This window comes from Mastomys coucha, unplaced genomic scaffold, assembly GCF_008632895.1.
Source record: "Mastomys coucha isolate ucsf_1 unplaced genomic scaffold, UCSF_Mcou_1 pScaffold6, whole genome shotgun sequence".
Classification (NCBI taxonomy): Eukaryota; Metazoa; Chordata; class Mammalia; order Rodentia; family Muridae; genus Mastomys; species Mastomys coucha.
The window spans coordinates 24408236-24435712 of record NW_022196912.1 but is presented as its reverse complement, the minus strand read 5'-3'; the positions used below and the strand labels follow the sequence as shown (position 1 = coordinate 24435712).

The 27477-nt window shown below is 49.6% G+C and overlaps 3 protein-coding genes across 14 annotated transcripts in view; 2 read left to right on the top strand and 1 right to left on the bottom strand.

Moving 5' to 3' along the window:
* On the bottom strand, positions 1-18649 carry Slc30a3 (solute carrier family 30 member 3). Of its 12 annotated transcripts, XM_031356522.1 has the most exons (11): positions 18406-18648; positions 8510-8623; positions 8242-8305; positions 4392-4587; positions 3879-4060; positions 3352-3498; positions 3117-3270; positions 2392-2590; positions 2076-2181; positions 1722-1856; positions 1-801 (listed from the first exon to the last, which is right to left on the bottom strand). In XM_031356522.1, the coding sequence occupies exons 5-11, from the start codon at positions 4006-4008 to the stop codon at positions 653-655; spliced, it is 1020 nt and encodes a 339-aa protein (XP_031212382.1). In that variant the 5' UTR covers positions 4009-4060; positions 4392-4587; positions 8242-8305; positions 8510-8623; positions 18406-18648; the 3' UTR covers positions 1-652. The 12 variants fall into 12 exon arrangements, with proteins under 12 accessions (XP_031212382.1, XP_031212377.1, XP_031212381.1 ...); XM_031356517.1 differs by lacking the exon at positions 4392-4587 and having other exon boundaries at positions 8510-8553; positions 18406-18649; XM_031356521.1 differs by lacking the exon at positions 8510-8623 and having other exon boundaries at positions 8177-8305.
* Dnajc5g (DnaJ heat shock protein family (Hsp40) member C5 gamma) lies at positions 18642-22870 on the top strand. Its single transcript, XM_031356529.1, has 6 exons — positions 18642-18774; positions 19324-19439; positions 20091-20304; positions 20772-20913; positions 21481-21547; positions 21956-22870. Exons 2-5 carry the CDS (start codon positions 19327-19329, stop codon positions 21507-21509), a joined length of 498 nt encoding a protein of 165 aa, XP_031212389.1. The 5' UTR covers positions 18642-18774; positions 19324-19326; the 3' UTR covers positions 21510-21547; positions 21956-22870.
* A 1855-nt stretch (positions 22871-24725) lies between these two features.
* Positions 24726-27477, top strand: part of Trim54 (tripartite motif containing 54) — a 20796-nt gene continuing 18044 nt past the window's right edge. Inside the window, exon 1 of the mRNA XM_031355918.1 lies at positions 24726-25229. Coding sequence (XP_031211778.1) covers positions 25062-25229 — 168 coding nt within the window. The 5' untranslated portion in view covers positions 24726-25061. The remainder of the gene's footprint in view (positions 25230-27477) is intronic.

The following is a 27477-nucleotide window of genomic DNA, read 5'->3' as shown; positions in this document are numbered from 1 at the left end:
TATAGTTAGATCCAAGTTTATTGGTGGAGCTGCAGTGGAGTCCTCCCCCTCCCTTGGGGAAAGCTGAGGACACAGCACCGACACAGGGATGGACAGACAGATCCCATATGGACACACAGGTGGAGTGGACTCACAGACCAGCACAGCCACACAGGCAACAGGGACACACAGGCCACAGCACCAAAGAACACACATTCACAACAGACAAAACCACAGGACTAGGGCACACAAACAAAGTGCAGGCTTTGGGGCCCCTGCATAGACAGCAAGGATCACGTGGGGAGGGGGCCCCTGATGACCTCCCTAGGCATAGGCACACGAAGAGCACACAGACAGGCAGATGTCCCCAGCTAGCCAGCCAGCCTGCCACAGGGACACAGGAATCGTACAGAGGGACAAGCATGACTCCTCATGTGGAGCACACATGGCAGGGCTTCCACATGCCCCATGAATTGCTTACAGCTATTCAATCTGATCCTCCCCTCCCCCCCTCGTCTTCATATACACTTTGGTCTTGGCCACCAGGGTAGGGGCTAGGGCATCTGGCAGGTGGAAGATGGAGAGAGAACGGTCCCTTCTGATCTGGGAGGCAGGTGCTGAGAGTCCAGGCGCAAGCCTGGGCCTGGCAGTGGGGTGAGGGTAGGGCTGAGGCTCAGGCTTGGGAGGGCTCCTGGCAGCGCAGACACTGGGCCATCTCAGGCTGGTATCGCTCCACCTGCAGGGTGCAGCTGGAGAATCCAAACCGGGAATAGAGCCGGGATGAGGCTTCAGCCAGGACAGCTTCAGGGTCAGCCGTGGAGTCTGTGGGAGGGCGATAAGAGGCAGCTCAGTCCCCGGGGAGTCCCGCACAGCCAAGGGCAGTGATAAGGAGTGAAGGGGCCCCAGCACAGCAAACCCCCCAAAGGCCTGAAAAAGGCTCCCAATTTTCCTCCTGCGTTATATGAACAGCACAAAATTGTAAAGAAAACGTGAGACTCACTCCAATGGGCCATGCTAACACACTCAATTGTGCTCCATCATCTCTTCCTTTCTGCCTTTGAGCATCAACATATGGCTGGGTATTTCAGCAGCCTGCCACTGTCTTCCCAGGACAAGCCAGATGTTCTGCCCCACTGTCCCTCCCAAGTTACCATCCAACATCCCACAAGTTATGATATTTTTGGCATCCAAATTGCATGCCTCTGATTGCTTCTTGCATCTGGGAGAAACTCAAAAAACCTTTGTCAGCTCGTGAGTCACTGTATACGTATTTTAATAGTTGAATCATAATGTACATATAATTTATATTCAGCTTTTTTTTTTCCTCAAGCATTATACCACAACATTTCCTCTAGTTGCCATACAGGCTTCATAATCACCACTTTAAACAGCAATGTGATAGCCCTACTGAGCAGAGCTGCCACAAGTCACCGAACTACGTACGTCCTGGAGTTAATGGTGAGGTTTTAAAGGTACTGTCCCCATGCTGTTTTAGAGGCTTGGCTGCCCAGGCCTTCTTGTCTTGGGGGGGTGGGGGTGGTATCAAGAAAATGAAAACAGGCAAAGTATGTGTAATCCCAGCAACTCAGGAGGCTGAGGCACGAGGATCTCAGGGGCAGCCTGGATACACATTAGACTCAGACTCAAACAAACAAACAACACCTCAGTACTCCAGGTCGTCCAGCCGTGGAAGCGGAAGGGCTGGTGCTGAGAAGGTGCTGGTTGGGTTAATGCACACTCACCAATAGCCAGGTGTGCGGAGGCAACATGGTAAGTAAGCGTCAGGGCCCACAGGTGGAGATCATGGGTCGCTCGGACTCCCGGCACTGACAACAAGGTGTCCCTTACAGGTTCAAATTCCACACTTCGAGGGGCGCCTGCAAGCGACACCACCATGTTCCTGCCACAGCCTGCCTTGTTCAGGAACAGCTCCACCAGACTCCACTGTCCTCAGTCCCTTTCTCGGCCACCCACCGCGCTAACCCCAGGGCTTCTTTCTGGCAATAGGTCCCAAGAATCAGCCTCCTCCCAGTGATTTAGAGAAGGGATGGGAGCTGAGGGAGATCCAGGGAGGCAAGCATAGGTGCAGAATTCACCTTCCATGAGGACAAGGAGAACATCTCGAAGTGTAGGAGCTGTGGACCCCAGGGCACAGATGGAGAAGAGGAAGGTGCTGATGGGATCGGCCACCTTGTACTGAGGCTGGAGAGACAAAGCAGCAGTGGCGGCTCAGAGGAGGCCCTAGGGCCATCTTTGCAAACAATCTGAAGGCACCCTGGGACTCTTGCAGAGGGGGAAGGAGACACGCCCCAAAGCTGGGAGAGGCCCTGGAAAGCTAGCCGGTGAAGTGGATGGGGGAGGCAGCGGGTCCGGGAGGAGGAGAGGGAGTCTGAGCAGCTGCCATCACAGTACCTTGAAGTAGATGAGTATAGAGGCAGCCAGGACCCCAAGGCTCTGAAGGAGATCTCCCAGCACATGCACAAAGGCAGCCCGGACACTGGTGTTTCCCAGGGACAATGGGTATCCATGCCCCTCCTCCAGAGGTGCATACTCTGGACCCCTAGATCCATGGCTGTGGGGGGCTCCAGTCTGGTGCAGCACAAAGGCCATTCTGAAGAAGGCAAGTGGTTCAGGCAGATGGCCTGTTCTTGGCCCCACTCACCTCCCCATACAGCACCCACCTCTACTTCTTTCCCATCCCAGAAAGAAAATAGCATTACCTGACAGAGAAAAGTTATGCTGTCAGGAACAAAAGATACTGGACATGGGGCCAGGGGTGGGGTTGCATGTCCTGGCCCTGTTATTTAAATTGTCTCTTGGCTCCCTGGCAGTATCTTTGACATTAACAGGTACTAGGAGGAAAACTAGCACTCGTGGACTTAAGTAAGCACATACTACTAAAAGTACCTGAGCAGGGCTAGGATACAGGAGGCCTTCAACAAATATCTCCTTGGCTGAAGTATCTTTCTCCCACCCCTTCTCAGGCACACCCAATGAAGACAACAGAACACACACATGTGCCCACACACATGCACACACGCACACACACACACACACACACACAAACACGAGAGGGTCTGACAGGCAACCCTCTCACCCTGGACCCCACATGGTGCCCTCTCCACACTTGGACCTACAGCAGATTGGCACAGACAGCAATGCTGGCAGTCAGCAGCATGGCACCCGCCTCAATGTGGTAGTCACTATGAAGCAGACGGAGGAAGGCCAGGTACAGGAGGATGCCAGTGACTATCCAGAGGGAGATCACAGAAGCCAAAGCTCCCAGAGTCTCTACAGAGGAGACAAGCCATCAGATCAGGGCCCTAAGGCACAGACAGAGCCAGAGGGGCACTAAATCATACAAGGGCTTACCTGAGCGGTGCCAGCCAAAAGTCATGGTGCGGGTGGCTGGCCGAGTGGAGAGCCAGAGGGAGAAGAGGCTGCCCATCATGCTGCCTATGTCTGCCAGCAAGTGGGCGGCGTCAGTCATGATGGCCAAGCTGTGTGCTAAATACCCACCTGCAAGGGGAAACGTATAGCCTGATTCTAAGAAACATGCAGTACAAATGTGTAGGTATGAAGAAGAAAGAGGGGACACCAACTAAAGACTGGGATTCTCTCATGTGGTGAGATTACAGGTATTGTCTCTAGCCTCTCCATAACAATAGATTTGATTTTCATAACAGGAGGATGGTTATTAAGGGCTAGTTTCCATGGGGCCTCAGCCCACACCCCACATGCTCCTTCACTGGAATCCCCTCTCGGTGCCCTGCCTGCCCTTCCAGTCACTTCCTGTCTTTTTCTTCCTTGCTTCTCTACCCAGGAAAGCAGGGGTTCTTGGTGGGGGAGTAGCCTAGGACGTACAGAATATGGGACTGGAGGGGTGTCCCCCAACTTACCAACCACCTCCCCAGACATGAAGATGAAGCACACAGCGCAGGCGGCATACAGCTGCCTCCGGGCCTGCACCCTCTCTGGAGAGAGGCCTGACTGAGGTATGGGGTCCTTGTGGCAGTGGTGGAAGGCCATCCCCTCAAGCTTGGGCTCCTCAGGCAGGGGCTCTGAGGGCTCTGTGAAAAGACTGAGGCAGGCAACAAGTTCACCCGGGAGCCTGAGCCCAGCACTGACCTGATTACTCGCAGTGCCTGCCTCAGCAGATGGGCCCATCTCTGCTCCTTTGCTAGACCCATTATGCCCAAAGCTTTGTGGGCATGTGGGGCTCTAATGAATAACCAGACCCAGCCTCTCTCTCCTCCCACACCCAAGGCCATAGAATTCCATATCTGCAAAGTATGTCACAGCAGTGTGGTCTAATGTTTTAACAAATGAAGGTGAAATGTGAGATTCATCGGGAGAAACAACGGGTAGGGGGACACAGCTGGCAGGTGGGGGAGTCGAGACTAGACACTGACCAAATGTCTATGTGAGAGGCAGCCCAGGAATGCAAAAGGAGCGGATGCTCTTCCTGGATGATGAGGGTTCTTAGTGAGCTGAACGCATGTGGACTAGACACGGTAGTGCACAGCAGGAGGCAGATGTTGCTCTCTGAGGAATTCCGGCATTCTCAAGTGAGTTCTGGTGGGGAGATGGCAGGAACCACAGAAGGGCCTGGAGAAATGTGGAGGACTGTGACAGAGACAGGTCCAAGTGCCAGAGGAACACGGCAGAAAGCTGGTACTAGAACACGGTACAGGCAAAGAGGCCTCAGGGGACTTCTCTGTCAGCCTTGCTCCAGTGCCTCAGTTCCCAAACTGTCCCTTCCTCTCAAGACAGGAGATGCAAGTGAGGTCCTTTGAAAGGAGCACTGGATTTAGAGTCCAGGCCAGGTTACTTGGAGCAAGAGTCCGTCCACATATCCCTTGACAACAGGGATGGGCCTTACTCAGGAATGCCATAGGCAGGGCTAAAACTAACTGACTGGGTCTCTTTCTACCCAGTTCTCAGTCCCTGAACCATCCCTCCTGAACCTCTGCAAGGAAAGAGCAGAGTGAAGGTCCTCAGCACAGAACACAGGCCTGAAAGAGAGACAAGGACCGCCAGGGAAAGGCTGGCTCTACAGTAGACAGATCCCACAGCAAAAGGGAAGGGGCCCTGGGAACCATCTGGTTGAAGAGAACACTGCTGAAGGGGTGAGCTGAGGGTGGGGATGTCCAGCGGTTATCAGGGATATTCTAAGGGGGAGAGGTAGGTTTCCTTCTCCAAGGAAGGCCTTTTCCCAGATGGATAATGAGTGTGCATGATTCAGGAGCTCCCAAAAGACACAGGGAGATGACAGTGACTTCAGAGCCCATCTCTGTTTGTTCCATGAGTTATGCCATGCGCTATGACAATAAGGAGCCCAGTCTAGTGGGGCATAACTGAATAACATGACTTCTACCAGGGAGAAGCTGGGACAGGGCAGGTGGTGGGGGTTAGGGGGGTCTGAACAAATCACTGTAGGGCACAGGGGAGGGAGTGACTGACTGTAATGGGGATGAACAGGGAGGGCATCCAAGGAAGACACAAGCCCTAGAAGCCGCTCCTGACAGGTGGGATTGTGATTGCAGCTTGGCGTTTAAACAGGATGCTGGGTGAAGGGCTGAGGTAAAGGGCTCAAAGGAAGGAAAGAATAGAAGCCCTGGTTGACAGAGCAAATATCTTTACGTTGAAATGACCTTGATGGTGGAGTGGGAGAAAGAGGACATAGAAGAGTCTAGACACTCTGCCAGGCACTATCATAGGAGGGTCAGGTAAACAGGCAGAGCCTCCGAAAAATCCTGCAGGGTTTGGTGACTAATGGTCATATGAGGGCGGAAATGGCCCAGGAGATGAGGAAGCAAGCTGGGCAGTTTGGGGGTTGTGACAAGTCACCTTCCTTAGGCTTGTAAGGCGCAACACAGCCAGCCATCAATGTAGCCGCCCATCAACAGGCTGCCTCCTTTTGTTTGGCATCAAGTGGGCACTAAAGGGCCTCTCTGCTGGGGTGTGGAGGTGTGACTACGTTTTGTCCGGGGCTGGCAGCTGTTTCTTTCCCTGGCCTTCTGAAATTCCCCGGGAAGAAAAAAAAAAGAAGAATATAATATATATCACGGGGGAACATTGAGGCCTGCCTGGGGTATCCCTTGGGCAAGGAAGAGAGGTTGATGCCAAGTTAAAGGGTACAGGAATAGATGCTGGGGACACAGCTGGGGCCCCACAGCTGCCCGCCACTGCAGATGCCTGCAGTCCTTCTGCTCCCCCAGTCCTCCACCCACTCAGGTTTAAGAGCCCCTCCCAAGGAAAGAACTGGCGACACAGAAGACCACATCAGAGACAAAAGGAGAGGAATGGGGGAACAGAAAGAATGGAAGAATAGAAGAAAAAAAATCCCGAGACCTTGTCAAATTTCAGAGACAAACAGACGGTCTCCTTCAAGACAAAATGACCAGTGGAGGTGGCCAGGGAGGACCTGTCGCGGTAGCCACCCCGAGATGGCCGGGCAGACGGAGCCCGCGGCGAGTGGCGGGCGCGGGAGGCCCGCAGGGTGCGGGGGAGGTTCTGCCGCCGCCCCCGGCCCGCTGTCCCGGCCGCTCTGAGCCTCATCTCACACCTCGCCGCCCCCGGCCCCGTCTGTGCGGAGCCGGGAATACCCCCCGCCGCCCAGCCCGCACCTGCTCCTTCCTCGCCACCCCCTCGCTCCTCCCGGCCGCCCGCTGAGCCCGGGCGGATCCCCAGGGCCGGGGCCCACAACTGGCCGGGGCTGGATGGGGCGCCCTGAGCCCGGGGTGCGGAGGGAAGGGTCCAGGGCCTAAAACTGGGATTCCGATGCCCGGGGGCGAGGCACACGGAGCACTGCAGACATCGCCGCACCTGGCCCGCTCGGTCCGACGGAGCGGCGGAGGCGGCGCAGGGGTCAGGAGACTGAGGGCGCCGCGGCAGGGGACTTGCTTCGCCCGGCCACGAGAACATGAGGGTATCGCGGCCGAGGCGGGGAGTGGAGCTGTCTGCGGCCAGCAGATCCGAGTCGCGAAGTTGGGGAGCCGCGGGGAGCTGGGGAGGCGGGCCGGGCCCGAGCCAGGGGAGACAACGAAATGGACCGATGGCATCGGTCTGACGCCCCCCTGGGCTGGGGGCCAGCCCAGGTCCGTCCTACCTCTTCAATCGCAGGCCGCCGCCAGCGCTGCTGCGCTCTCGGGGACTCACTAGGCGGGTGGTCTCCGAGCCTCCGGTGGCCAGAGAAGGCTCCATGTCCCCGCTGCCCCGACCGTCTAGGCCTCACAGAGGGGGAAGAGGTGGGGCAGGCCCTGCGCCAAATCCGAGCGGTCCAAGGACCACCCGGACTCCCCGCTGGGCCACCAGTGTGGAGGGAACTGCGGTGGCTGTGGCGCTCGGAGTCCGAACTGCAGAGCCCGCGGCCGCGGGAGCCCCGCCCCAAGTGGGGCGAGCTCCCCAAACCCCGCCTCCAGGCTCCCCAGTCTCTATCCCCCACGCCTAAGACCCGCCTCCAGGACCCGCCCCCAAATCCAAAGCCCATTTCCCAGCGCCATCGTGAGATGGAGTGGGGTGGGGTGGGGGTTATATGAACTACCACAGCGCCCTCTCCCCAAGTCCCGCCTACCAGTTCCCAACCTGGCTCTTCACACTTAGGGACCCCTCTGACACCAAACTTTTTGAAGGTACACTGCCCTATGCATGCCGGTTTAGGGACGTCGCCCCACCACCCAATCACTTTGTGGCTCTGGTCCCCACGCGGAGGCAGAAACAGGTGCCAAATCGATCTGGAGAGAGACAGAGAATCTGGGGTGAGCAGTGACACATTCCCAAACAACTCTAAGGACTCCAGCCAGAAATCCCACTGTGGAGGCTCTGGAATAGGAATTCATGAGCAAAATCTGCTGCCAAGCACTGTACCGCTGATTATCATGTATTTTTATACAGGGACCTTGGGTAACAAAAACCTTCCTGCTGTCCTTCAACCCATATATTATCCTTACTTTCCAGACGCGTAAACTAACCCCCAGAAGCGTACAAGGCCACGTGACCTGAAACAAACGCCCCATCCTTTCCCCCCTCCCAGTCCGATTAGCGTCGGGCTAGCAGTTGAAGAGCCGGGGTTACCACCTTCTCACAAGGAGGTTGATGCGGCGGGAGGTGCTCTGTCACTTCTCGAGGGTCCGCAGTCACAGTTTATCGAGGGACGCTGCTTGTTTGATTTGTCAGCACGTGACTCCATCCTTACCTACTTAACTGTAACGCGGTGCTCATTTGAGGAAAGACAAAAGCCCAGAGAAAGGACTGACTTACAAGCAGTCGGTGGCCAAGGCTGGAGTCGAAACTTTAAATGCTCTACTCCTCGCACCTGCCGCCACTGTAGGGTGAAAAGGGAGGAAAATTGGATTGTACACTTTCAGCTGTGACAGTCTGTTCAGAGGAGGGTCCGTGGGAGGAGGGGACAGAGCAAGGACGGAAAGTGGGCTTTGGGGGGTGGGAGTAGTGAACCCAGGCAATAAACCCACCAACCGCATCCTTTAGAACACACCACCTTCTGAATTGAAGGCCCTGGGATTGATACCTGCCCTCAGCATGGTTGTTCCCAACAAGGAGATCGTGTGTGCACTTCCAAAAGGCAAACCAAACAAAACAAAAATGAGAAAGTCAAAGACACCGCGAGCACGCCACACAGTGTCTGAAAGAGATGGGGTTAAGGCGGGAGAGCTTCGCGGAGGAGGGGAGGCTTAAAACGGCTTAGACAAACCGGGCAGCGGGCAGGCTGTTCCGGCGGGGGAGAGTGCGGCTAGGTTCGCGCCAGGTTTGCGGGGCGGCATGCGCAAAGGGATGGTAGTGAGCAGAGAAGCAGAGCAGAAAACCCAGTCTGCACGTCTTAGACGCGGGCCTACGCCCACGCGTGCCTGGGGCCACTGTCGGCCTTCCCTCTGCGCCGGCGTCTGGACCAATGGGGGCTCTCTCCTTCCAACCTCCCCAATGGTCTTGAGAGCATCAGTTTGCGTCTCAGGAGAACAAACTGAGGAGAGCCACCAGGCAAGGTCACCTTGTTGGCCCACATCAGAGCCAAGGTGGAAATTATGTCCCTGTCCAGCTAAGCCAGCGAGCTCATCTTGCCCAGGGCCGTCGGTTTTCTAAATTCGCTGCTTGCCCTGGAGTTCCCCTGATTCCAATCGCGCTGGTGCTGGAGTGGCCAAAGAGCCACCCTTGCACTTCAGAGATCGCTATGCTAGCCTCGCCCCCAGCGGCCCCGGCAAGCTTCAGAACGGGGAACTGGCTTAGACACGCCTCGGTCGATGACGACAACAGGGAACATGACAACAATGGCTTCCTCTGGGGATTTCCCTTTCTGGGCAGCCCGTAGCGCGCGCAGAGAGAGCATCCCCGACTGCCCGGGAGGGGGCGCGGATATTGGCACGTGTCGGACCCCGCACCGGGTGGGAAGCCGGCAGGCCTGGAAGTGAAAGGAACGTCGGAGCTGATGGATGACAGCCTCACTGTGTGTCTGGCTGCCGAATGCACCGCCTCCAGAAGCCCAGAGCTCCAGCAGGGGGAAGACCAACAGTTGCCTTTGCTTGGGAAGCTACGTAAGAAAAGCTTGGCAGTAAAACCCGTGTTTGTGCCTGTTTCTCTGGGAGCCACCAAGAGGCCCTACCGAAATTTTGCACAGGGTCTGTATGGATGACAGACATGGAGGAATCATGTTGTACTTGGAGACGAAGTTGGAAGGCCAGCCTAAGGCTGGTGTCCCTTATGGAACTCTCAAGTTTAGTCAACATGCCTCCTACCCACCTCCTCCACTGCCACCCTAGCTGGGGATCAGTGATGGGTGAGACAGACACCCTCCCTCTCCTAATAATTTCTAGAGAGTTCTCTTCTATTGTCCGTTGTTATAGCAGTGCAATACTGATTCGCGGATATGTCCAGCTCCCTGACAAGCTGTGCCCGCTCTAGCAAGCTTCCCTAAGGTGACTCGTTGTTCATTTCTTAGTCCCAGAGGCTCGAGTGATGCAGGAAGCTCTGGATATCTCCAGGAGGACAATTCAGGGCCAGATTCAGAGGGCCTCCGTCAGAACAGCCTAGAAACTGCAGGGTATCCAGGTTAAAAGTCCACTCTGGACCAGCTCCCATCAAGAGTGGAAGTATTGATGTCAGGATTAAAGCTGGGCTCAGGTAAAATTTGCAATCTAAGCATGCTGTGCCCCACAGCGCCCCACTAGTGGCTGCCACATGGTCCTCAATTAAGCCATTCCAAACAGGAGATGTGGGCTAAGGCTGCAGCAGGGCAGAAGATAGCTGGTAATAAGGAGGATGACAAGAGCCTGCAATTTAAATCTCTCTGCCCCCAGGGAGCCCTCCCTGGCTCTTAACTAGGTCAGGTCTCACACAAAACACCCTCCCTCCTGTATCTACTTCTTCTGTCTGAACATACACCACCCTGAACTGTAACTGTCGTTCAACAACTGTTTGATTCTTCACCTGGCTCCAGGGAGATTTTTTTTTTTTTCCTACTTCACTGCCTGCCTATTTTCTCTCCTTGTTGCCCCCTCGTCTTCTCCGTCTTTTAATGATGGATCAGCCCAGGACTTGGAACTCACTGCTATGGAGCTATCCTATGGCCTTAAGCCTTTAAATAGTACCAAGTAACAACAGACAGCCATAGCTGTGGAGGCCGGATGTGGGGTGCTGAGAAACCATCATCCTATTCTATTTTATGTTTGAGATTTATTTTAAAACAATCAAAGTAAATGGCATCTGTGGATGATGGTTCCCTCCAAACTCCCTGCCCGGTGTCATCTTGATGTCTCAAGTGGCTAACAGGAGGTGCCTCGGGTTTTATAAAGTTAAAAACTCTGATGGTTTGTATATGTTAAGCGCACCACTATTAGAAGTTGCGGCCCTGTTGGAGCAGGTGTGTCACTGTGGGCGTGGGCTTTAAGACCCTCATCCTAGCTGCCTGGAAGTCAGTGTTCTGCCTTCAGATGAACATGTAGAACTCAACATCATGCTTGCCTGGATGCTGCCATGTTCCTGCCTTGATAAAGGACTGAACCTCTAAACTTGTAAGTCAGCCCTAATTAATTGTTGTCCTTCTAAGAGTTGCCTTGGTCATGGTGTCTGTTCACAGCAGTAAAGCCCTAAACTAAGACAGAATCTGCGCTCCTGATTGCTAGCCAACCCCAACTCTCTTCCCGCAGTGCCCCAATGGCAGACCACAACAATACCATCCTCCATTTGCTCAGGCCACAACTTGAAAGCCATCCTGTCAGAGCCAACCTGCCAGCACAGCCTGCTCCCTCCACTCCTAACACCTAGTCTGTCCTCCCAGGGGTTGCCTTCACCTCCCAGGCGACCTCCTCATGGCTACTCTTCTCCTTACCCTTATTCCTAGTCAGGTAGCTAGGCAGCACAGGTCAGATTCATTCAAATTCTCCCCGACCCTCACCCCACTCCCTCTCCCTCTACTTGAAACACTCTGTGTAGTCCTGGCTATCCTTGATTTGCAGACCAAGCTGTCTTTAAACTCTAAGATCCATCTCCTCTACCCCCTAAGTGCTGGAATTAAAGGCATGCACCAGCACTACCCAGCTAGTCATTTTCTATCTTATAGAGAGTACAGGTCAAAGTCCTTCCACTAGTCCACACGCCCCTATGCTGACCTCATTTCCCACTCACCAGCTACTCTTACTTTCTATGAGTCCCACAATGCTACAGTATACCAGACATGCCTCTGCCACAGGATATTGAAACTTGTCCATATTTCTAACTGTAGTGGACTCTTGTCAGGTATGCCACTGACATATTTTCTCACACACACCCCCACCTTTTAAAAATTACAACATTAGGTCTCAAACCCAGAGCTTGTGCATGCTAGGAAAGCACTCTATACCACTCCTGATCTACACACCTGGATCTAGCCTTTTACTTACTTTTCTTACCATTTTTACCCAATAGAAGAATGTAAGCTCCACGCCAGATAAGGTGTCATTTGCTTGTAATCTCAGCACTCAGGAGGCTGAGACAGGAGGATTCAAAGTTTGAGGCCAGCCTGGGCTGCAGATAGAGAGATTCCTGTCTCATTTAAAACTAAAGCAGAACAGCCAGAATGATGGCGCAGGTGGAAGAGCTTTCCTGTGGCCTGTCGTACATAGGCCTTCTTGAGGGGGCAGGGAAAGAGGAATATCATGTGACATGACCCACAAGAGAACATGAATACCATTCACAGTTGGGTCTGTCTCTAGAGGTAGATTGTGTGTGTGTGTGTGTGTGTAAGTGCTGGGAGGTAAACTCAGCCTCTGGAAGAGCAGAAAGCACTCTTGACCACTAAGACAGCTCTCCTGCACCAGATGGAGAGTTTATCCTTGGATATGTGACAGCTATCCTTGGTTGCCCATTTGACAATAGGAATCCACTAAAACCCAACTTTTCATTTTTAGTTTTTAGTTTAATTTTTTATTTTTTTCCCAAACAAAGGAGGAATTTTTCTTGATTTTTTTGTTTTGTTTATTTGTTTATTTTAAGGATTTACCTGTTTACATATATGAGAATTTGCCTGCATGTATCTCTGCACCCCAGAAGAAGGCATTTCCACGGGAATACAGTTATAGATGGGTGTGAACTTCCATGTGGTTGCTGGGAATTGAACTCAGGACATCTGGAAGAGCAGCCAGTGCTCTTAACCACTGAGCCATCTCTCCAGTCAAGAAATTTTTCATGATTGAATCATCCAAAGTGGGAAAGCTGGTAGCCTATACAAAGGGCACGGAAGAAGGAAGCCTTGGATCCTTCCTGTTTGCCCTCACTCTCTGGAAAGTTCATTCCCACACTGGCATCAGAGCCTACTTTTTTGAAATTCTGGTGTCTACTGAAGACCAGCTGAGATAATCAGCCTCGTGAACAGCTACTGGATTCTTAGACATTCAGTCTTGACACAGCCATTGTTAGAGTAGTTGTGAAGCAGGATAAGGTAGAAAAGACCAATTATTAGATGCGGATTCATTAGTGGTTTACTGAAAGCTCTACTTGGACTGGCTACTTATGAAGCATGACTTCACTTGCTGCCTAAAACAAAATGACCTGGAAAAAACAGCTCAGACAGTGGGTCCTTGACAACCCGATGACTGCTATTCTGTAAAATCTTGGTTGCTGGCTGCCACACCTTGTGGTTTATAAATGTAGAATATAAAATGAGAACACAAAACTGCACCCAGGATCAAAGATTTTCAGTAGCTATCTCAGCTTATGTGTACTGCTGGCATTTTTCTTCTTCCACTCTCATTGGAGGCTTATTTCAGAAACATTCCCCTAACAGTGGGACCAAAACCTGCAAACCACTCTAATAAATCTCATGTATATGTATATATGAGAATAATATAAGATATATATTAATAATATATATTATATAAAACTAATATAACATATATTATTTATATTCCTAACACTAACCTTATATATGTCCTATATGGGTATATACATTGTATTATTATTTTTTTCTATCCATTGTCTCTCTAGACCAGTGGTTCTCAACCTTCCTAATGCTGAGACCCTTTAATACAGTTCCTCATGTTGTGGCAACCCCCAACCATAAAATTACTTTCTGGCTTTTTGTTTGTTTGTTTGTTTGTTTTTGTTTTTCAAAACAAGGTTTGTCTGTGTAGCCCTGGCTGTCCTGGAACTCATTCTGTAGACCAGGCTGGCCTCAAACTCAGAAATCTGCCTGCCTCTGCCTCCCAAGTGTTGGAATTAAAGGCATGTGCCACCACTGCCCTAAAATTACTTTCATTGCTACTTCATAGCTGTAACTTTGCTGCTGTTCTGAATCGTAATATAAATATCTGATATTTCCAATGGTCTGAGGCAACACCTGTGAAGGGATCATCCAAGCCCCAAAGGAGTTCTGACCCTCAGGTTGAGAGGTATTGCTTTAGAGACCTCACCCTGACTAATACAGGACAGAAACTACAGTGGGCAGTCATTGCATAGCCCCTAAGTTGGAGTCAGGAGACTAAGTTTGGATACCACTGGGTGGCTCTCAGTGTTCGGTCCTTCTCTTTGGAAAATATGTGCTTCCGTTAAGAAATGAAGGGATCCGGTTGCAATTAAATCTCGTGGTTCTCTTCAGCTCAAAAACTGTAATTCTAGAACTGGCTTGTTGGATGTGACAAATTATGATCTCTCTCTTTCTCTCCAATTACATATGTTCATATATATATATATATACACATATATATATATATAGTATAAATATGCCAGTGTCTGCTGTATTGTATATGTGTATATTCTAGCTATATGACTACAATGTTTTTTTGTTTGTGGATAAACAAAGGATGCTTCACGGTTTCTTCAAACAGGACCAAATGGCTGCGGAGTAGGCTGTGGGTAAGCTCACTGACTCAAGGTGTGATGGGAAGACAAAGAACTCCAGAAAATTGAACCTGTGCTCATCTGTTGACAAGGTTATACTGTTGTTTCTTTTCCTATTATTTTTGCAGGCAAATCTAAGTTTCAGGATCGAGTGGGAGTAGAAAGTGATTTTATAGAAGAAAAGGTCCAGAGGTGCAGGGCGCTGTTTGAGATCACACGGTTTGTTAGAACCAGAGCCACAATGGAGATCTAGCACCTGACTTGCAGGCTCGCAAATGAGGTCGAGAAGAGAGCCTGCTCGTGAGAACTGATCAAAAGCCCTGTGGTGTCTGGAAAGCAGAGCATAGAAGCCTTGGGTCACAGCACGCCAGGCCTTCTTGCCTGCTCTGTCCCAACACTTGGCAGCTGCCATGCTGCCATATTTTTTTATTCAGCGCAGGGCATCACAAGAACTAAAGGCTTGAGCTGGAGAGATGACTCAGCGGGTAAAAGCACTGACTGCTCTTCCGAAGGTCCTGAGTTCGGATCCCAGCAACCACATGGTGGCTCACAACCACCCGTAATGAGAGCTGACGCCCTCTTCTGGTGCGTCTGAAGACAGCTACAGTAAATTACGCTGGAGCCAGCAGGGCAGGAGCAAGCAGAGGTCCTGAGTTCAATTCCCAGCAGCCACATGATGGCTCACGGCCATCTGTACAGCTACAGTGTACTCATACACATAAAGTAAATAAATAAATCTTAAAAAAACAAAAGCAAAAACTAAAGGCCCTTCCAAGAGCCATGGACTAGGATGGATTAGGATGCCGGAGGGTGTGGATAAAAAGAAATCACATTTTCTGGAGCCTCTGACAAGACTTGAAGGATGTTTACTAATTCTCTGCCAGGGCTCATCTCGGCAAAGCAGGGTTGTATTGGTGTTGTCTCTATGAGTGTATCAGTGTATCAGAGCTCAGAAATGGTTAGGTACAGGTGCTCTTTACCCAACAGCATTCATTGATCACCTTCAGTATCACAGTAACTGTATGAAGAACTGGAGGAATACTAAGAACTAAGGAATTTCTGAGTTCGAGGCCAGCCTGGTCTACAAAGTGAGCTCCAGGACAGCCAGGGCTATACAGAGAAACTCTGTCTGGGGGTGGGGGGAGAACTAAGGAGCTCAGGAACTTGTTACATTTTATCTGTCATGTACCCCACCCCCATGTTTTCACCTTTAGAAAGGTATGGGGAAAGATACTCTGTCCTCTTGTCCACATCTCCAGCTTCTAGCCCAGGCAATTTTTGCTGGCCAACCTCCAGGCTTACATTCTATTGGAAGGGGGATTCTTTAGCTTTAGCTCATTCAACAAATCATTAATTCACTTACTCTGAACCAAGCATAGCTGTAGGTACTGGAGATACAAACCAGCAAGGTCCATGCCCTTACAGGCATTGTCAACTGAGAAAGTCAAACATTAAACAAATTAACATGAAAATAATTGTGTGTGTATGTGTGTGTGTGTGTGTGTGTCTGTCTGTCTGTCTGTATCCATCATGGTGAAGGTTATGATGTAGGTAAGGAAGAGGAAAACTCAGTTTAAAACCCTGTCTGAAGCCAGGCGTGGTGGGACACGCCTTTAGTCCCAACTGTGTGAGTCCAAGGCTAGGCTGGTCTACAAAGTGAGTTTCAGGATGGCCAGGGATGCACAGAGAAACCCTGTCTTGAAAAACACCATCTGAGGAGGCATGCTCCTGAGACCTATGAGGATAAGATATGAAGAAACCAGGAAAGAGCCCTCCAGGCAAAGAAAATGACAAGGTCGGTAGAAACACCGTCCTCAAAGAAGTGACAGGAAAGGAGAGAGGCAAACCCAGAGCACTACAACAGTTCTCCAGGACACTAAAGGAAGAAGCTGGCCGGAGCCACACTGGCCCGAGAAACAGAGTAGGGAATCTATTCTAAGTGCACACGGCTCTGTGCCTGCTGCTCTCCCTCCCTGCAGGTCAGATGTGAGCTGGTTCTATTGACACTGGTGCTGTTGAAAATCAAGGTTAGAAAACCAAACCAGTATGTGAGCAGCTTCATCTTTCCTGCTTGGGTAGGTAACCTCAAAACTCATCTGACCCAAGCCCATGGGCTTGGGAATTATGCTTCCTAGGTGACTGGCATTTCAGCCATGGAGTATTGACTTACCACTTAAAACCTAGGAGAGAAAGTCAACGGCAAGAATAGCTGTAATGGCCGGGCGGTGGTGGTGCATGCCTTTAATCCCAGCACTTGGGAGACAGAGGCAGGTGGATTTCTGAGTTCGAGGCCAGCCTGGTCTACAGAGTGAGTTCCAGGATAGCCAGGGCTACACAGAGAAACTCTGTGTCAAAAAAAAAAAAAATAGCTGTAATGAAGAATATAAGCTATGCAAGGGGTGAGGGCAAGGATGAGTAAGAAAGCTCATTCAATTACATGTTCCAGGAGGCACTGAGAACTCTCCTCTGTATAGGACAGCAACACTTCATATCCTGCCTCCTGTGAGGGATGACAAGAAGTCTGGCCAGGTAGAGACAAGTGTCCCTTCCCGTTTTGGCAGGTGGGGATGTAAAATGGTACCTTAGGAACTGCTCTGGTAAGAAAGTTAACAATAGGGGGCTGGAGAGATGGCTCATCTGTTAAAAGTACCAACTGCTCTTCCAGAGGTCCTGAGTTCAATTCCCAGCCACCTACATGGTGGCTCACAACCATCTGTAGTGGGATCCGATGCCCTCTTCTGGTGTATCTGAAGACAGTGTATTTACATAAAACCAATCAATAAATCTAAAAAAAAAAAAAAAAAAAAAAAAGGAGGAGGAGGAGGAAGAGGAGAAGGAAGAGGAGAAGAAGAAGAAGAAAGTTAACAATATGGACGAAGAGCTTCAAAAATAGTCAGTTTGGGGCCAGCAAGGTAACAAACACAGTGGGTAAAAACACTTGCTGTAAAAAAAAGCCTAATAGCCTGTGTTTGATCCTCAGAACTCTCTAAAGGAGGAAGAGAGATTGACATCTAAGAGTAGGCTTCACCCATTCCTTTTGTTTGGTTGGCTTTTGGCTTGTTTTTAGTTTTTTTGTTTTGCTTTATTTTGTCTTGTTTTTTTTTTTTCCCAGACAGGGTCTCACTATGTACCTCTGGCTGCCTGGAACTCAGTCTGTAGACTAGACTAATCCCACACACACAGATGCCAGCCGCTGATCACAGGCATGCACCACTAAACCTAGCTGCACTTGTTGCTTTGGCAGAGGATTCAGGTTCAGTTCCCAGCACTCACAGACTTACAGCCCCCGATAATTCCAACTCCAGGGGATCTGATGTTCTCTTATGACTTCTTCAAGCATCAAGCATACACATGATATACATGCATTCAGGCAAAGCATCACCCACATAAAAAAAAATAAATCTTAAAATAAAAGAGCCGAGATGGGAAAGTTAAAAATATGCACATTCAGGGCCAGTTAGATAGCTCATTGGGTGAAGGTGCCTGTCATGAAGCATGGCCACCTGAGTTCAATTCCTGGGACCCACATAAAGGAAGGAGAGAACCAATTCTCACATCTCTGATCTCCACATGCCAGTCACCATAGGCATCCACACAATGGGCATGTTCACACACACACACACACACACACACACACATACACACACACTCCCCACATATATTTTTCCTTTCCTTTTAACTCAATAACTCCTTTTCCACTGCTCAACCTTTAGACAGAAATCAGAAATTTGTTCAAGGATGTCTATAAGCTTTTCAATGAAAGAGGTTAATATACTGTTAAGTAGTTATAAACAACTCAATATATAACCTAGATTATATAATTACATTCTGGTATCGACTCATTTATGGAAGCGCAGAAGTGAAGTGACTTTTGGAAAGGATCAAAAATATCACTTTTAAGGGACAGGCCAACGAACTGTTAACAGTCTAATGCCATAAAGGCCTGAACAGGAGACAATTGAGCAGCGAAGGTCTGATTTTCCAGAACACTGATATTTGAGGTGAGTTTCAACATTTGTAGAGAAGTTTCTAGTTGGAAAGGAAATAAAAAGGACCAAGTGAAGCCTCTGAGGAAGTCTGCAAAGCTGATCCCTGACTTACGTCTCATCTGCTAGGTCACCAAGCCCATAGTTTTTCCGTGAGTGAGTTGAAGATCCATGACGGTGATCAGGTTGGTCATGGCCTCTCCCCTGGAGATGAGGGATGATGTGGAAGGCTGTGCTTCGTTCCTGGGGGCTGGAAGTAACGCTCAGCCCTGAGTCTGAGGGTCAGGCTTCTGGAGCGACAAAAGTTCCAGGCCGGATATAGGCTCCCCACTCGGTCCTGCTAGCGGCGCCAAAAAACGACTCGCTTCCCCTATAAAGTGCGCAAGCGCAGTTGCCGTAGCCCAGAGGCACTATGAAAGTTCACGTCCACCAGGAAGAAGGAAGCTTGTGTGAGGCCTACCTGACTTTATAGGACAATTCTGAGGTAATGAGCCAGGTCTAGAGTTAACACAAGACACTAGGTTGTCTCAGCGCACCCGGAGCTACCATGTTGTTGCCTTGGTTCCCCTGGGGCCCACAGGCCTCCCCCAAAGTGTGTCTCCTACCTCTCCCTGGGGTTCCTGTCGCCTCCGCTCTGACCAGGAAGCCATCCTGCTTTCGCTGTTGTGGGCTTGAGGCTGAGAAGAAAGCGAATCTAGGCCCTACTGGGGTCCTGAACCCAGCTTCGATGTGGCTAGTTATCTCTGTGACTGTTGTGTCTTTGGTTTCTGATCCAATCTATTTAGTGGCTGGGTTGCCCTGGTATTTCAAACTCAGACACCAGCGTGGCCAGGTAAGGCTACTTACTTCAGGTACAGGAGCTTTAAACACAGTCAGTCTGTTCCTCATTTTAGACCTACCCCTCCTTGTTAGCCTGCCCTACTGGGAGGTACGCGGCAGACATGGGAAATATGTATGCTTTTAACATTTGTGTTCTTCTACATTCTTGTGATTCAAGTCAGAACAGACTTGTATTTGTGTCCTCTTGACCCAGAGCATGCCTTCTGGGTTTGACGCAACCCAGCGACTATCCAGGACTGGGAAAAGCCTCTATGCAGTGCTGGAACTAAAGAAGGGTGCTGATACTGAAGACATCAAAAAAGCCTACAGGTTCAATGCTCGTTATTCACCCTGGTATTTCCCCCAATACCTTTAGCATCTCCAAACCCCCTTTATTTATTTATTCATTTTTAAAGATTTATTTATTTATTAGTTATTGTCTTTAATTAATTTATTTATTTTATGTATCTGAGTACACCATCACTGTCTTCAGACGCACCAGAAGAGGGGCATCAGATCTCATTATGGATGGTTGTGAGCCACCATGTGGTTGCTGAGAATTGAACTTAGGATTTCTGGAAGAGCAGTCAGTGCTCTTTTTTTGTTTTGTTTTGTTTTGTTTTGAGACATGTAACCCCGGCTGTCCTGGAACTCACTCTGTAGACCAGGCTGGCCTCAAACTCAGAAATCTGCCTGCCTCTGCCTCCCAAGTGCTGGGATTAAAGGTGTGCGCCACCACCACCCAGCCAGTCAGTGCTCTTAACCTCTGAGCCATCTCTCCAGCCCCTAGTACCACCCACTCCTTTTTTTAAATCCCAAGACGACTTGAAAAGAAATATAGACCTTGCCTGTATCTTGTATCCCCATCTCCTGTATCCCTTGCTTTATCTAAAGACCTAAACCTGCAGTTCATCCTGCCCCTCTCGCCTCAGCTGCTTCCTGTAGCCCTCCCCACTGTCCTTTTGGTTATTGCCTGGATAGGAAACTGGCCTTGCAATATCATCCAGACAAGAATCCAGATAACCCTTTAGCAGCAGAAATCTTCAAAGAGATCAACGCAGCCCATGCCATACTCTCTGACCCTACAAAAAAGAAGATCTATGATCAGCACGGCTCACTGGGATTATACCTGTATGACCATTTCGGTGAAGAAGGTGTCCGGTTCTATTTTATAGTGAACAGTTGTTGGTTCAAGGTACACTGTGCTTCTTATTTCTTCAGAAGAAAGGAGTTGGGGGTTGGGGGGTAGAGAGATGACAGCAGTGGGGAGCATCTTCTGCTCCTGTAGAGGACCTGAGTTTGATCCCCATCACCCACATAGCAGCTCACTACTATCTATAATTCCAGTCCCAGGGGATCCAGAGCTGCCTTCTGCCTTCTGCAGGCATCAGGCATGCACATGGTGCACAGACATACATGTAGGCAGAGTATAAAATAAAATCAAACCAGCTGTGCTGACACATACCTCTCGGGAGGCAGTAGGTAGCCTGGGCTATATAGTAAGATACTGTCTGTGTCTATAGAGTAAGGAAGAAAGACTGACCTCCTATCAAGACAAATGCTTCTGTTCTCACTTTCTGGTGTGAGGAGGACAGAGAGAGGGGGATCTGCATGGGACTACAAAAAGAACAGGGGGACCAAGGCCTCTCTCCTCTCTTGTAGACACTTGTTATCCTTTGTTGCCTGCTAACTGGTTGTTGTTGTTGCTGCTGCTGCTGTTTATGCTGTGGTAGACTTAATCCATCAGCTGAGGAAGAAGGCGAGAATTGCCAAATGAATGTCTCTTCTCAGCCTTCAAGATCAAGTGAGGAGCAGAGACAGGGATTGGGGGTCAAGTCTCAGTGGGGAATGGTAAGGTAGAGTGGAGTGGGGCCCCATGAGAAAGACCGGGGTGTGAACCGAGCCGTTAACCCCGACATGTGAGTGTCTCGAGTCTTCCCTTGGGGTGAAGAGAGAGTGAGAAGGTAGCAGATGTTCCCTGTGCTACAAACTGACATTTTAGTGTAGCGTGGGCCTTTCCTGAGGAGGAACTGGGGAAGCACGGGCTTGCAAAGGAAATAGCTGAAGACAAGTTTGCAGGTGCAGCTTATTGCAAATAGAGGGATGATCAAAGCACTTGCCTAGCACGTGAAAGGCCCCAGCCTGGGGGGTGGGGGGGTGGGGAGTTTGGGCAGAAGGAATGCATTGTTTTAGATTGTTTCTGCCTCACATAGTTAAAAGTGTAAAAGACTCTGTTGGCTGGGGGGGTGGGGTGGGGTCACACCAGTGCCTCTGGTGGTGCAAATGAGTAACTGCAAGGTAAGGGTTTGTAGACTGAAAAAAAAGGTGTGAATGGTTATATTTATGCAAGCATGCTATAATTCCACCACAGGAGCACAAGTTATTGAAGAAGAGTATTAAGACGTGACGATAATTAAGGAACTGTGAAGAGGAATGGGGTATGTAAATGGAGAAATAGTGGTGGGTAGAGGATAAGAGAAGCCGGTGAGATGGCTCACCTGGTGAAGGTGATTGACACCAAGCCTAACTATCTGAGTTAGACCTCTGGGACCGACATGAAGGGAGAGAACTGACTCCTGCAAACTGTCCTCTGATGTCTGCACACATGCTGTGACCCAGGAGCGTACACTCATACACACATATATATTACATAAAATACACATCTATAATATATATGACATATACATGTTATATGTGTGTGCATATATATTTAAAGCACAGGTAGTACTTCAGATGGATCATTATTGGAAAATCTGTATTCTTATAGCATCAACCCCAGCTGCCTACACAGAGGGAGGGAATGTGGTGGTTACTCCTAATAAGGTCCCAACTGTTTCTCCCATTAGGCGCTGGCCCAGCAAGAGTCCCCTGACACTCAGCCCATTGGATACATTGAAGAGAGAGGCAAGCAGCCCTGTCCCGACACTGACCCAGATTTGACTCCTGTTCTTAAAAGCAATCCCTGCTTCAGACGCTATCATGACGTCCGTCCTTGTAAGGACATCTCTGCCCTCCACAGTGCCACAAGGCCTGTCCCCACAGAACCTGTGGGTTCTGGCTGCTTTTCTGTTTAGCTCTGGCTCCATTCCTGTCTTTATCCACAAGCGCTTTCAAGCCGAGTTGGCAGCTGTTCGCTGAGTGGGTGCAGCTTTCTCCAGTTGGTACCTGAGTCAATGTCGGGTAGGCCCCTGAGCACTTACCAATAACTTCACGAGGATCCTGATCACCAAACAAAGTGGCTCCCATCCCAAGAGCTGTTGCACCAATTAATCCTCCTCTGTTGGAACTTTCAGCACCAGCCTCATTTCTTTGCAACACCTTTGGAAGGCTGGTCTCACCATCTTCTGGTACCTACACAACTGGCACCGACACGGCATTCATAAGACAGCTTGGGAAATTTGTATTTGTGGCTTCCCCTTCGACTTCAGCTCCATCCTTAAACCCATTGTGGATTTGGTCCTGTGGACCGGCTGCAGTCCATGTTCCAGTCTTGCTGCTTCTGTCCCTCAAGAAACTTCACGCAGAGTGATCCCCTTATATCTTGTTCTTAACACAGGGATGTGAAATGTGATGGGACAGACTGTACACAGGAGACCTCACTTAGCCTTTTGGAGCTGTTGGCTTGGTATCTTCTCAGAATCCCGCTTTATCGTTTCTTTCTTACCTATGTAGGACCAGGGCCTAGGAACCATCAAACCTCTCTGTATTCACTGGGAGAAAGGCTAAGAAATGTCAATAATAAAAAAGAGCTTTGTCCAATTCCAGTGTGTGTGGGACCTCCAAAAAGACAAGTGGTGTGTGGGGTAGAAAAAGAGACCAATGACTGTCGCTTGTGCTTGGGATAAAGCTGGCATGGTCGGTAGTCTCCATCGTTGTGGAGCTGGGAGTCAACAACAGTGCCCACAGCCCAATGGAGGTGACTCTGTCAGTGTCCCATGATTTTTTTGCACACCCATTCCCTGGGGTACAAATAACTTTACAACATGCAGATTCTTCCTAGCCAGATCCATTTCTCCTAACTCTTTTTGTCTTTTTATTTATATATGTTTGTGTGTGCATCTGCATGCATGTGTCCATGTAAATGTACATGCTCATGTGTCTGTGAGCCTGTGGGGGGCGCTGCGTCTTTTGGAGTTGGGATTACAGATGGCTGTGAGTGCTGGGATCTGAACTCCTGACTTTACGACTGAGCAGCAGGCTCTCCCAACCACTGAGACATCTCCAGTCCGTTCTTGTCTCAGTTTCTAAGCAAATTTAGCATCCTTGCTATGGATTCACTAATGCAGTTGTGGACCAGAATCACACAGCCTCATGTCATAATCATATGGCAGGTCTAGGTCTAGTACAGCAGTCGTCTCTTGCTTTTGAACTGCTCTCCTAGGATGATGTAACAAAGGTGAGCTGGTAATATAGCTCAGTTAGCAGGATGCTTCTCCAGCATGCTTGAGCCCGAGTTGACCCCCAGCACCACATAAACCAGGATAATGGTGTTTTTCCCTAGTCCCAGGACTTTGGATATACAGACAAGGTCATCCATGGTGACATGAGTTCAAGACCAGCCTGTCCTACACTGAAGAGGTCAGCTCAGAGCTGTTGGAAAATCCATTACCTTCCCCCCTCCCAGAGGAGGCAGGACAGAGAGTACATAGGCTGGAAGGAAGGGGCTAATTAAGCCCCTACTACCTCATTCCCTAAAGACCAGTCAGTTTAAAGGTCACACTGTTCCATCAATCATATTGTGTCCAGTTGCTGATGCTCTATTCTGCCCCTGGAAACCATATAAAAACTTGCCGAACAGGCCTCCCAGGGTTGCCCCTCCCCTTCCACCCCAGCATCCTGGAACAATAAATTCTTCTTGCTTTTGCATCCATCCCTGACTCTGCTTTGTTCATTGGGGGGGGGGGTGTCCCCAGTAATCTAAGGCTTGTCAGAGTCTTACAACACAGAAGCCTATCTTTAATAAGGGAGAGGGAAGTCTATAGTGAGATTGCTCACTGGGCAAAGGTACTTGCCACCAATTCTGATGACTCAAGTTCGATTTCTGGGACCCACATGCTGCAGAAAAAGAATTGACTGGTGGGGTTGTTCACTGTCCTGTGATCTCCACATGTGCTCCAGGTTGCACCCACCACTCCCCAAAGTAAATAAGTGTGTTTTTGTTTTTGTTTTTGTTTTTTATGTAAAGACTGAGTAAGAACAAATATGGGACAGACATGGGAAGTTCTGTTTCTATGGTCTGGCATTCCATTTCTGAATCATGTACTCACTGGGAGGGCTGAGGTCACTGGCTAAGCCTATGTTGGAAGAGATGACACCATATCTACAGATCTGTCCAGACCTTGCCCCCCACCTGGGGCCATGGATGGCGTCTCTCCTAAAGGCTAGTATAGACTTTGTTTCTGTTTGGAAAAAGGTCCCAAGCCAGAACATGGAGACCAGTGTTCACTGGAGCCTTCCCAGTGACAGCAAGTGAGCCCCACACCATTCCTGGCCACCCATTCCTGAATGAGTCAGGGCCACTCAGTCCGGGACAGCTGTGGCTCGCCTTACATGATCTAAATTGGGAACTGGAATGTCACACGAATGCCCCTTGTGTCCCCACCCCCACAGTAACATTAATCTCTCTAGGGAGGAAGGGACAAACAGTGCTGCCCAAAGAGTGAGCAAGAGAGTGGTCTGGGGGGACAGGAGGAGAATTTCACAGGGAGAGATAAAACTACAAGAGCCTGGTGGGGGTTCTGAGCAAGGAGTGCGGACAGAATTTCTGGAAATAGCCAAGGGTGAGAGGAGCTGTTAGGGGAAGGGACAGGAAACTTCACTCTTTCAAGAGGGAGCAAGAGCAGGGATCGCGAGAATCCGCAGTCAGCCTAAACTGACCGAGGAAGGGTGCACAGGCAGGGAGAGAAGGCCAGCAACAGGGCCACAGCTAGGCAGGCACCAGAGCGCCGAGGGATGAACTTCACGGTGGGTTTCAAGCCGCTGCTAGGGGATGCGCACAACATGGACAACCTGGAGAAGCAGCTCATCTGCCCCATCTGCCTGGAGATGTTCTCCAAGCCCGTGGTGATCTTGCCCTGCCAACACAACCTGTGCCGCAAGTGTGCCAACGATGTCTTCCAGGTGAGCTCAGGGACAGGTGGGTTAGGTCGCGGATGGGGAGGAGGGGCACGGCTGGGAGGGGCCGAGACTGCCCTGGCTGAGAGGTAGCAGAGTTGAGGGTCGCGGGATCCCAGAGTCAGCATGAGTCAGCAGCTGCCCTGAGGCTGGTAAACCCAACCTGAGTTAATGGCAGCTAGAAAGTGGTATCCACCCAAGACCCGCAGAAACTGGAAAGGGAGAGAGAGTGGTCTTTCATGGGCTTTGTGGGAGCTTGGACTAGATTTCTAGATTTCATTCATTTTGAGGCTTTGATTTTTTTTTTTTTTTTACAAACTCTGGAGAAGAAATCAACTATATACTGAGATGTGTGTGCATGTGTGTGTGCATGTGCGTGTGTGCCTTGGCTAGTGTGGCTACCAGGCCTCAACTTGAGTTTGATCCCCAAAAAATAAATGATTGAAAGAGAGAACTGACTCTCGAAAAGTTGACCTCTGACTGCCACTTATATGAACACAGACAGACACACACACACAGTTTAAAATAATAACTGGGTATGGTAGAGTATACCTGTAATTCCAGCACTTGGGAGGCTAAAGCAGGAGGACTGTCATCGTTTGGTTTGGTTTCTGAGACAGGGTCTTTCTGTGCAACCCCGGCTGTCCTGGAGCTCACTATTCAAACCAGGCTGGCCTCCAATGCACAGAGATCCTCTTGCATCTGCCTCCCCAGTACTGGGATTAAAGATGTCACCACCGTGCTGGAAATAAATTGTCATGTTTTCAAACTAACCTTCTTTACATAATGAATTCTGGACCAACTTGGACTACAAAACAAGACTGTTTCAAAAAGTAAATAAGGGCTAGAGAGATGGCTCAGTGGTTAAGAGCACTGACTGCTCTTCAGAAGGTCCTGAGTTCAAGTCCCAGCAACCACAGGGTGGCTCACAACCATCCGTAATGAGAAATGATGCCCTCTTCTGGTGTGTCTGAAGAAGCTACAGTATACTTAGATGTACTAATAAATAAAATCTTTTTAAAAAAAGTAAATTAAAAAAAATCTAAAATTAAAAATTTGTTGGTACGGGCTGGTGAGATGGCTCAGCAAGTAAGAGCACTGACTGCTCTTCTGAGGGTCCTGAGTTCAAATCCCAGCAACCACATGGTGGCTCACAACCTCCCATAATGAGACCTGACATCCTCTTCTGGTGTGTCTGAAGACAGCTACAGTGTACTTATATATAATAATAAATAAATCTTTTAAAAAAAAATTTGTCGATAAACCCATGAAAACCCCTCCAATGCCAGCAGAACTGTGTGGATTTGAAACAGAGACCCTCTGTCCATGAGGAGTCTGAGTAGACACACTGGGCCAGGGCAGCAGGAATCTCCCCACTTTCACTCCGGTGGTCTTTCCTCACCTCTAAGTGAGGTAAAGTGTAAAGACACTTAGGCAATAGCTGATATTCAGGAGACTTACAGACAGACAGACAGACAGAAGGCAGAAACAAAATTGTACTTCCCAGAAATACCTAGGTATCTGTGGTCATGAAGCCAAGCATAACTAGGTGAAGTCACCGGAACTATTTTGTCCACACATTTCAAAAATAAAAACAAAAGAGCTGGGCATGGTGATACATGGCTGGAAACCCAGCCCTTGGAGGTTTAAGGCTGGCTTGGGCTGCATGCGACTCTGTCTAGCCAAGTTAAACCAAACAACTAAATCAATAAACAAACAAACAAACCAGAGTTCTTTATAAACTCATAGGCTTGCTTTCAGGCCCTGTGCCTTTGGTAGAGGTCTGAGTAGGTTATGTCTGGATCAGAGGTCGGGGAGAACAAAGGAGCAGAAGAACTCACATGCACAGACACGGGACTTCACAGATGTAACCTGAACACACCAGAGCTGGCTCTCTTGGTGTGCAGTCTGTGATAGGAACATTAGGAACACATTTCCTGCCAGGAGTCAGGCTTTGTGGCACATGCCTGAGATCCCAGCAAGGAAGGGGCATCACAAGCTGGAGGCTAGCCTGGTCTATGTAGCAAGTATGCCAGTATAGCTGTATAGCAAGACCCTGTCTCAAAAAAAAAAAAAAAAAAAAAAAAAAAAAGTCAGGGGCTAAAGAGATGACTCGGTGGTGGTCAAGAGCATTTGTTGGTTTCCTGACCAACTCAATCTCAGTTCCCAGCATCCATGTGGTGGCTCACAACCATCTATAACTCCAGTTCCAGGGGCTCTGATGCTCTCTTCTTCTTTTTTTTTTTTTTTTTTT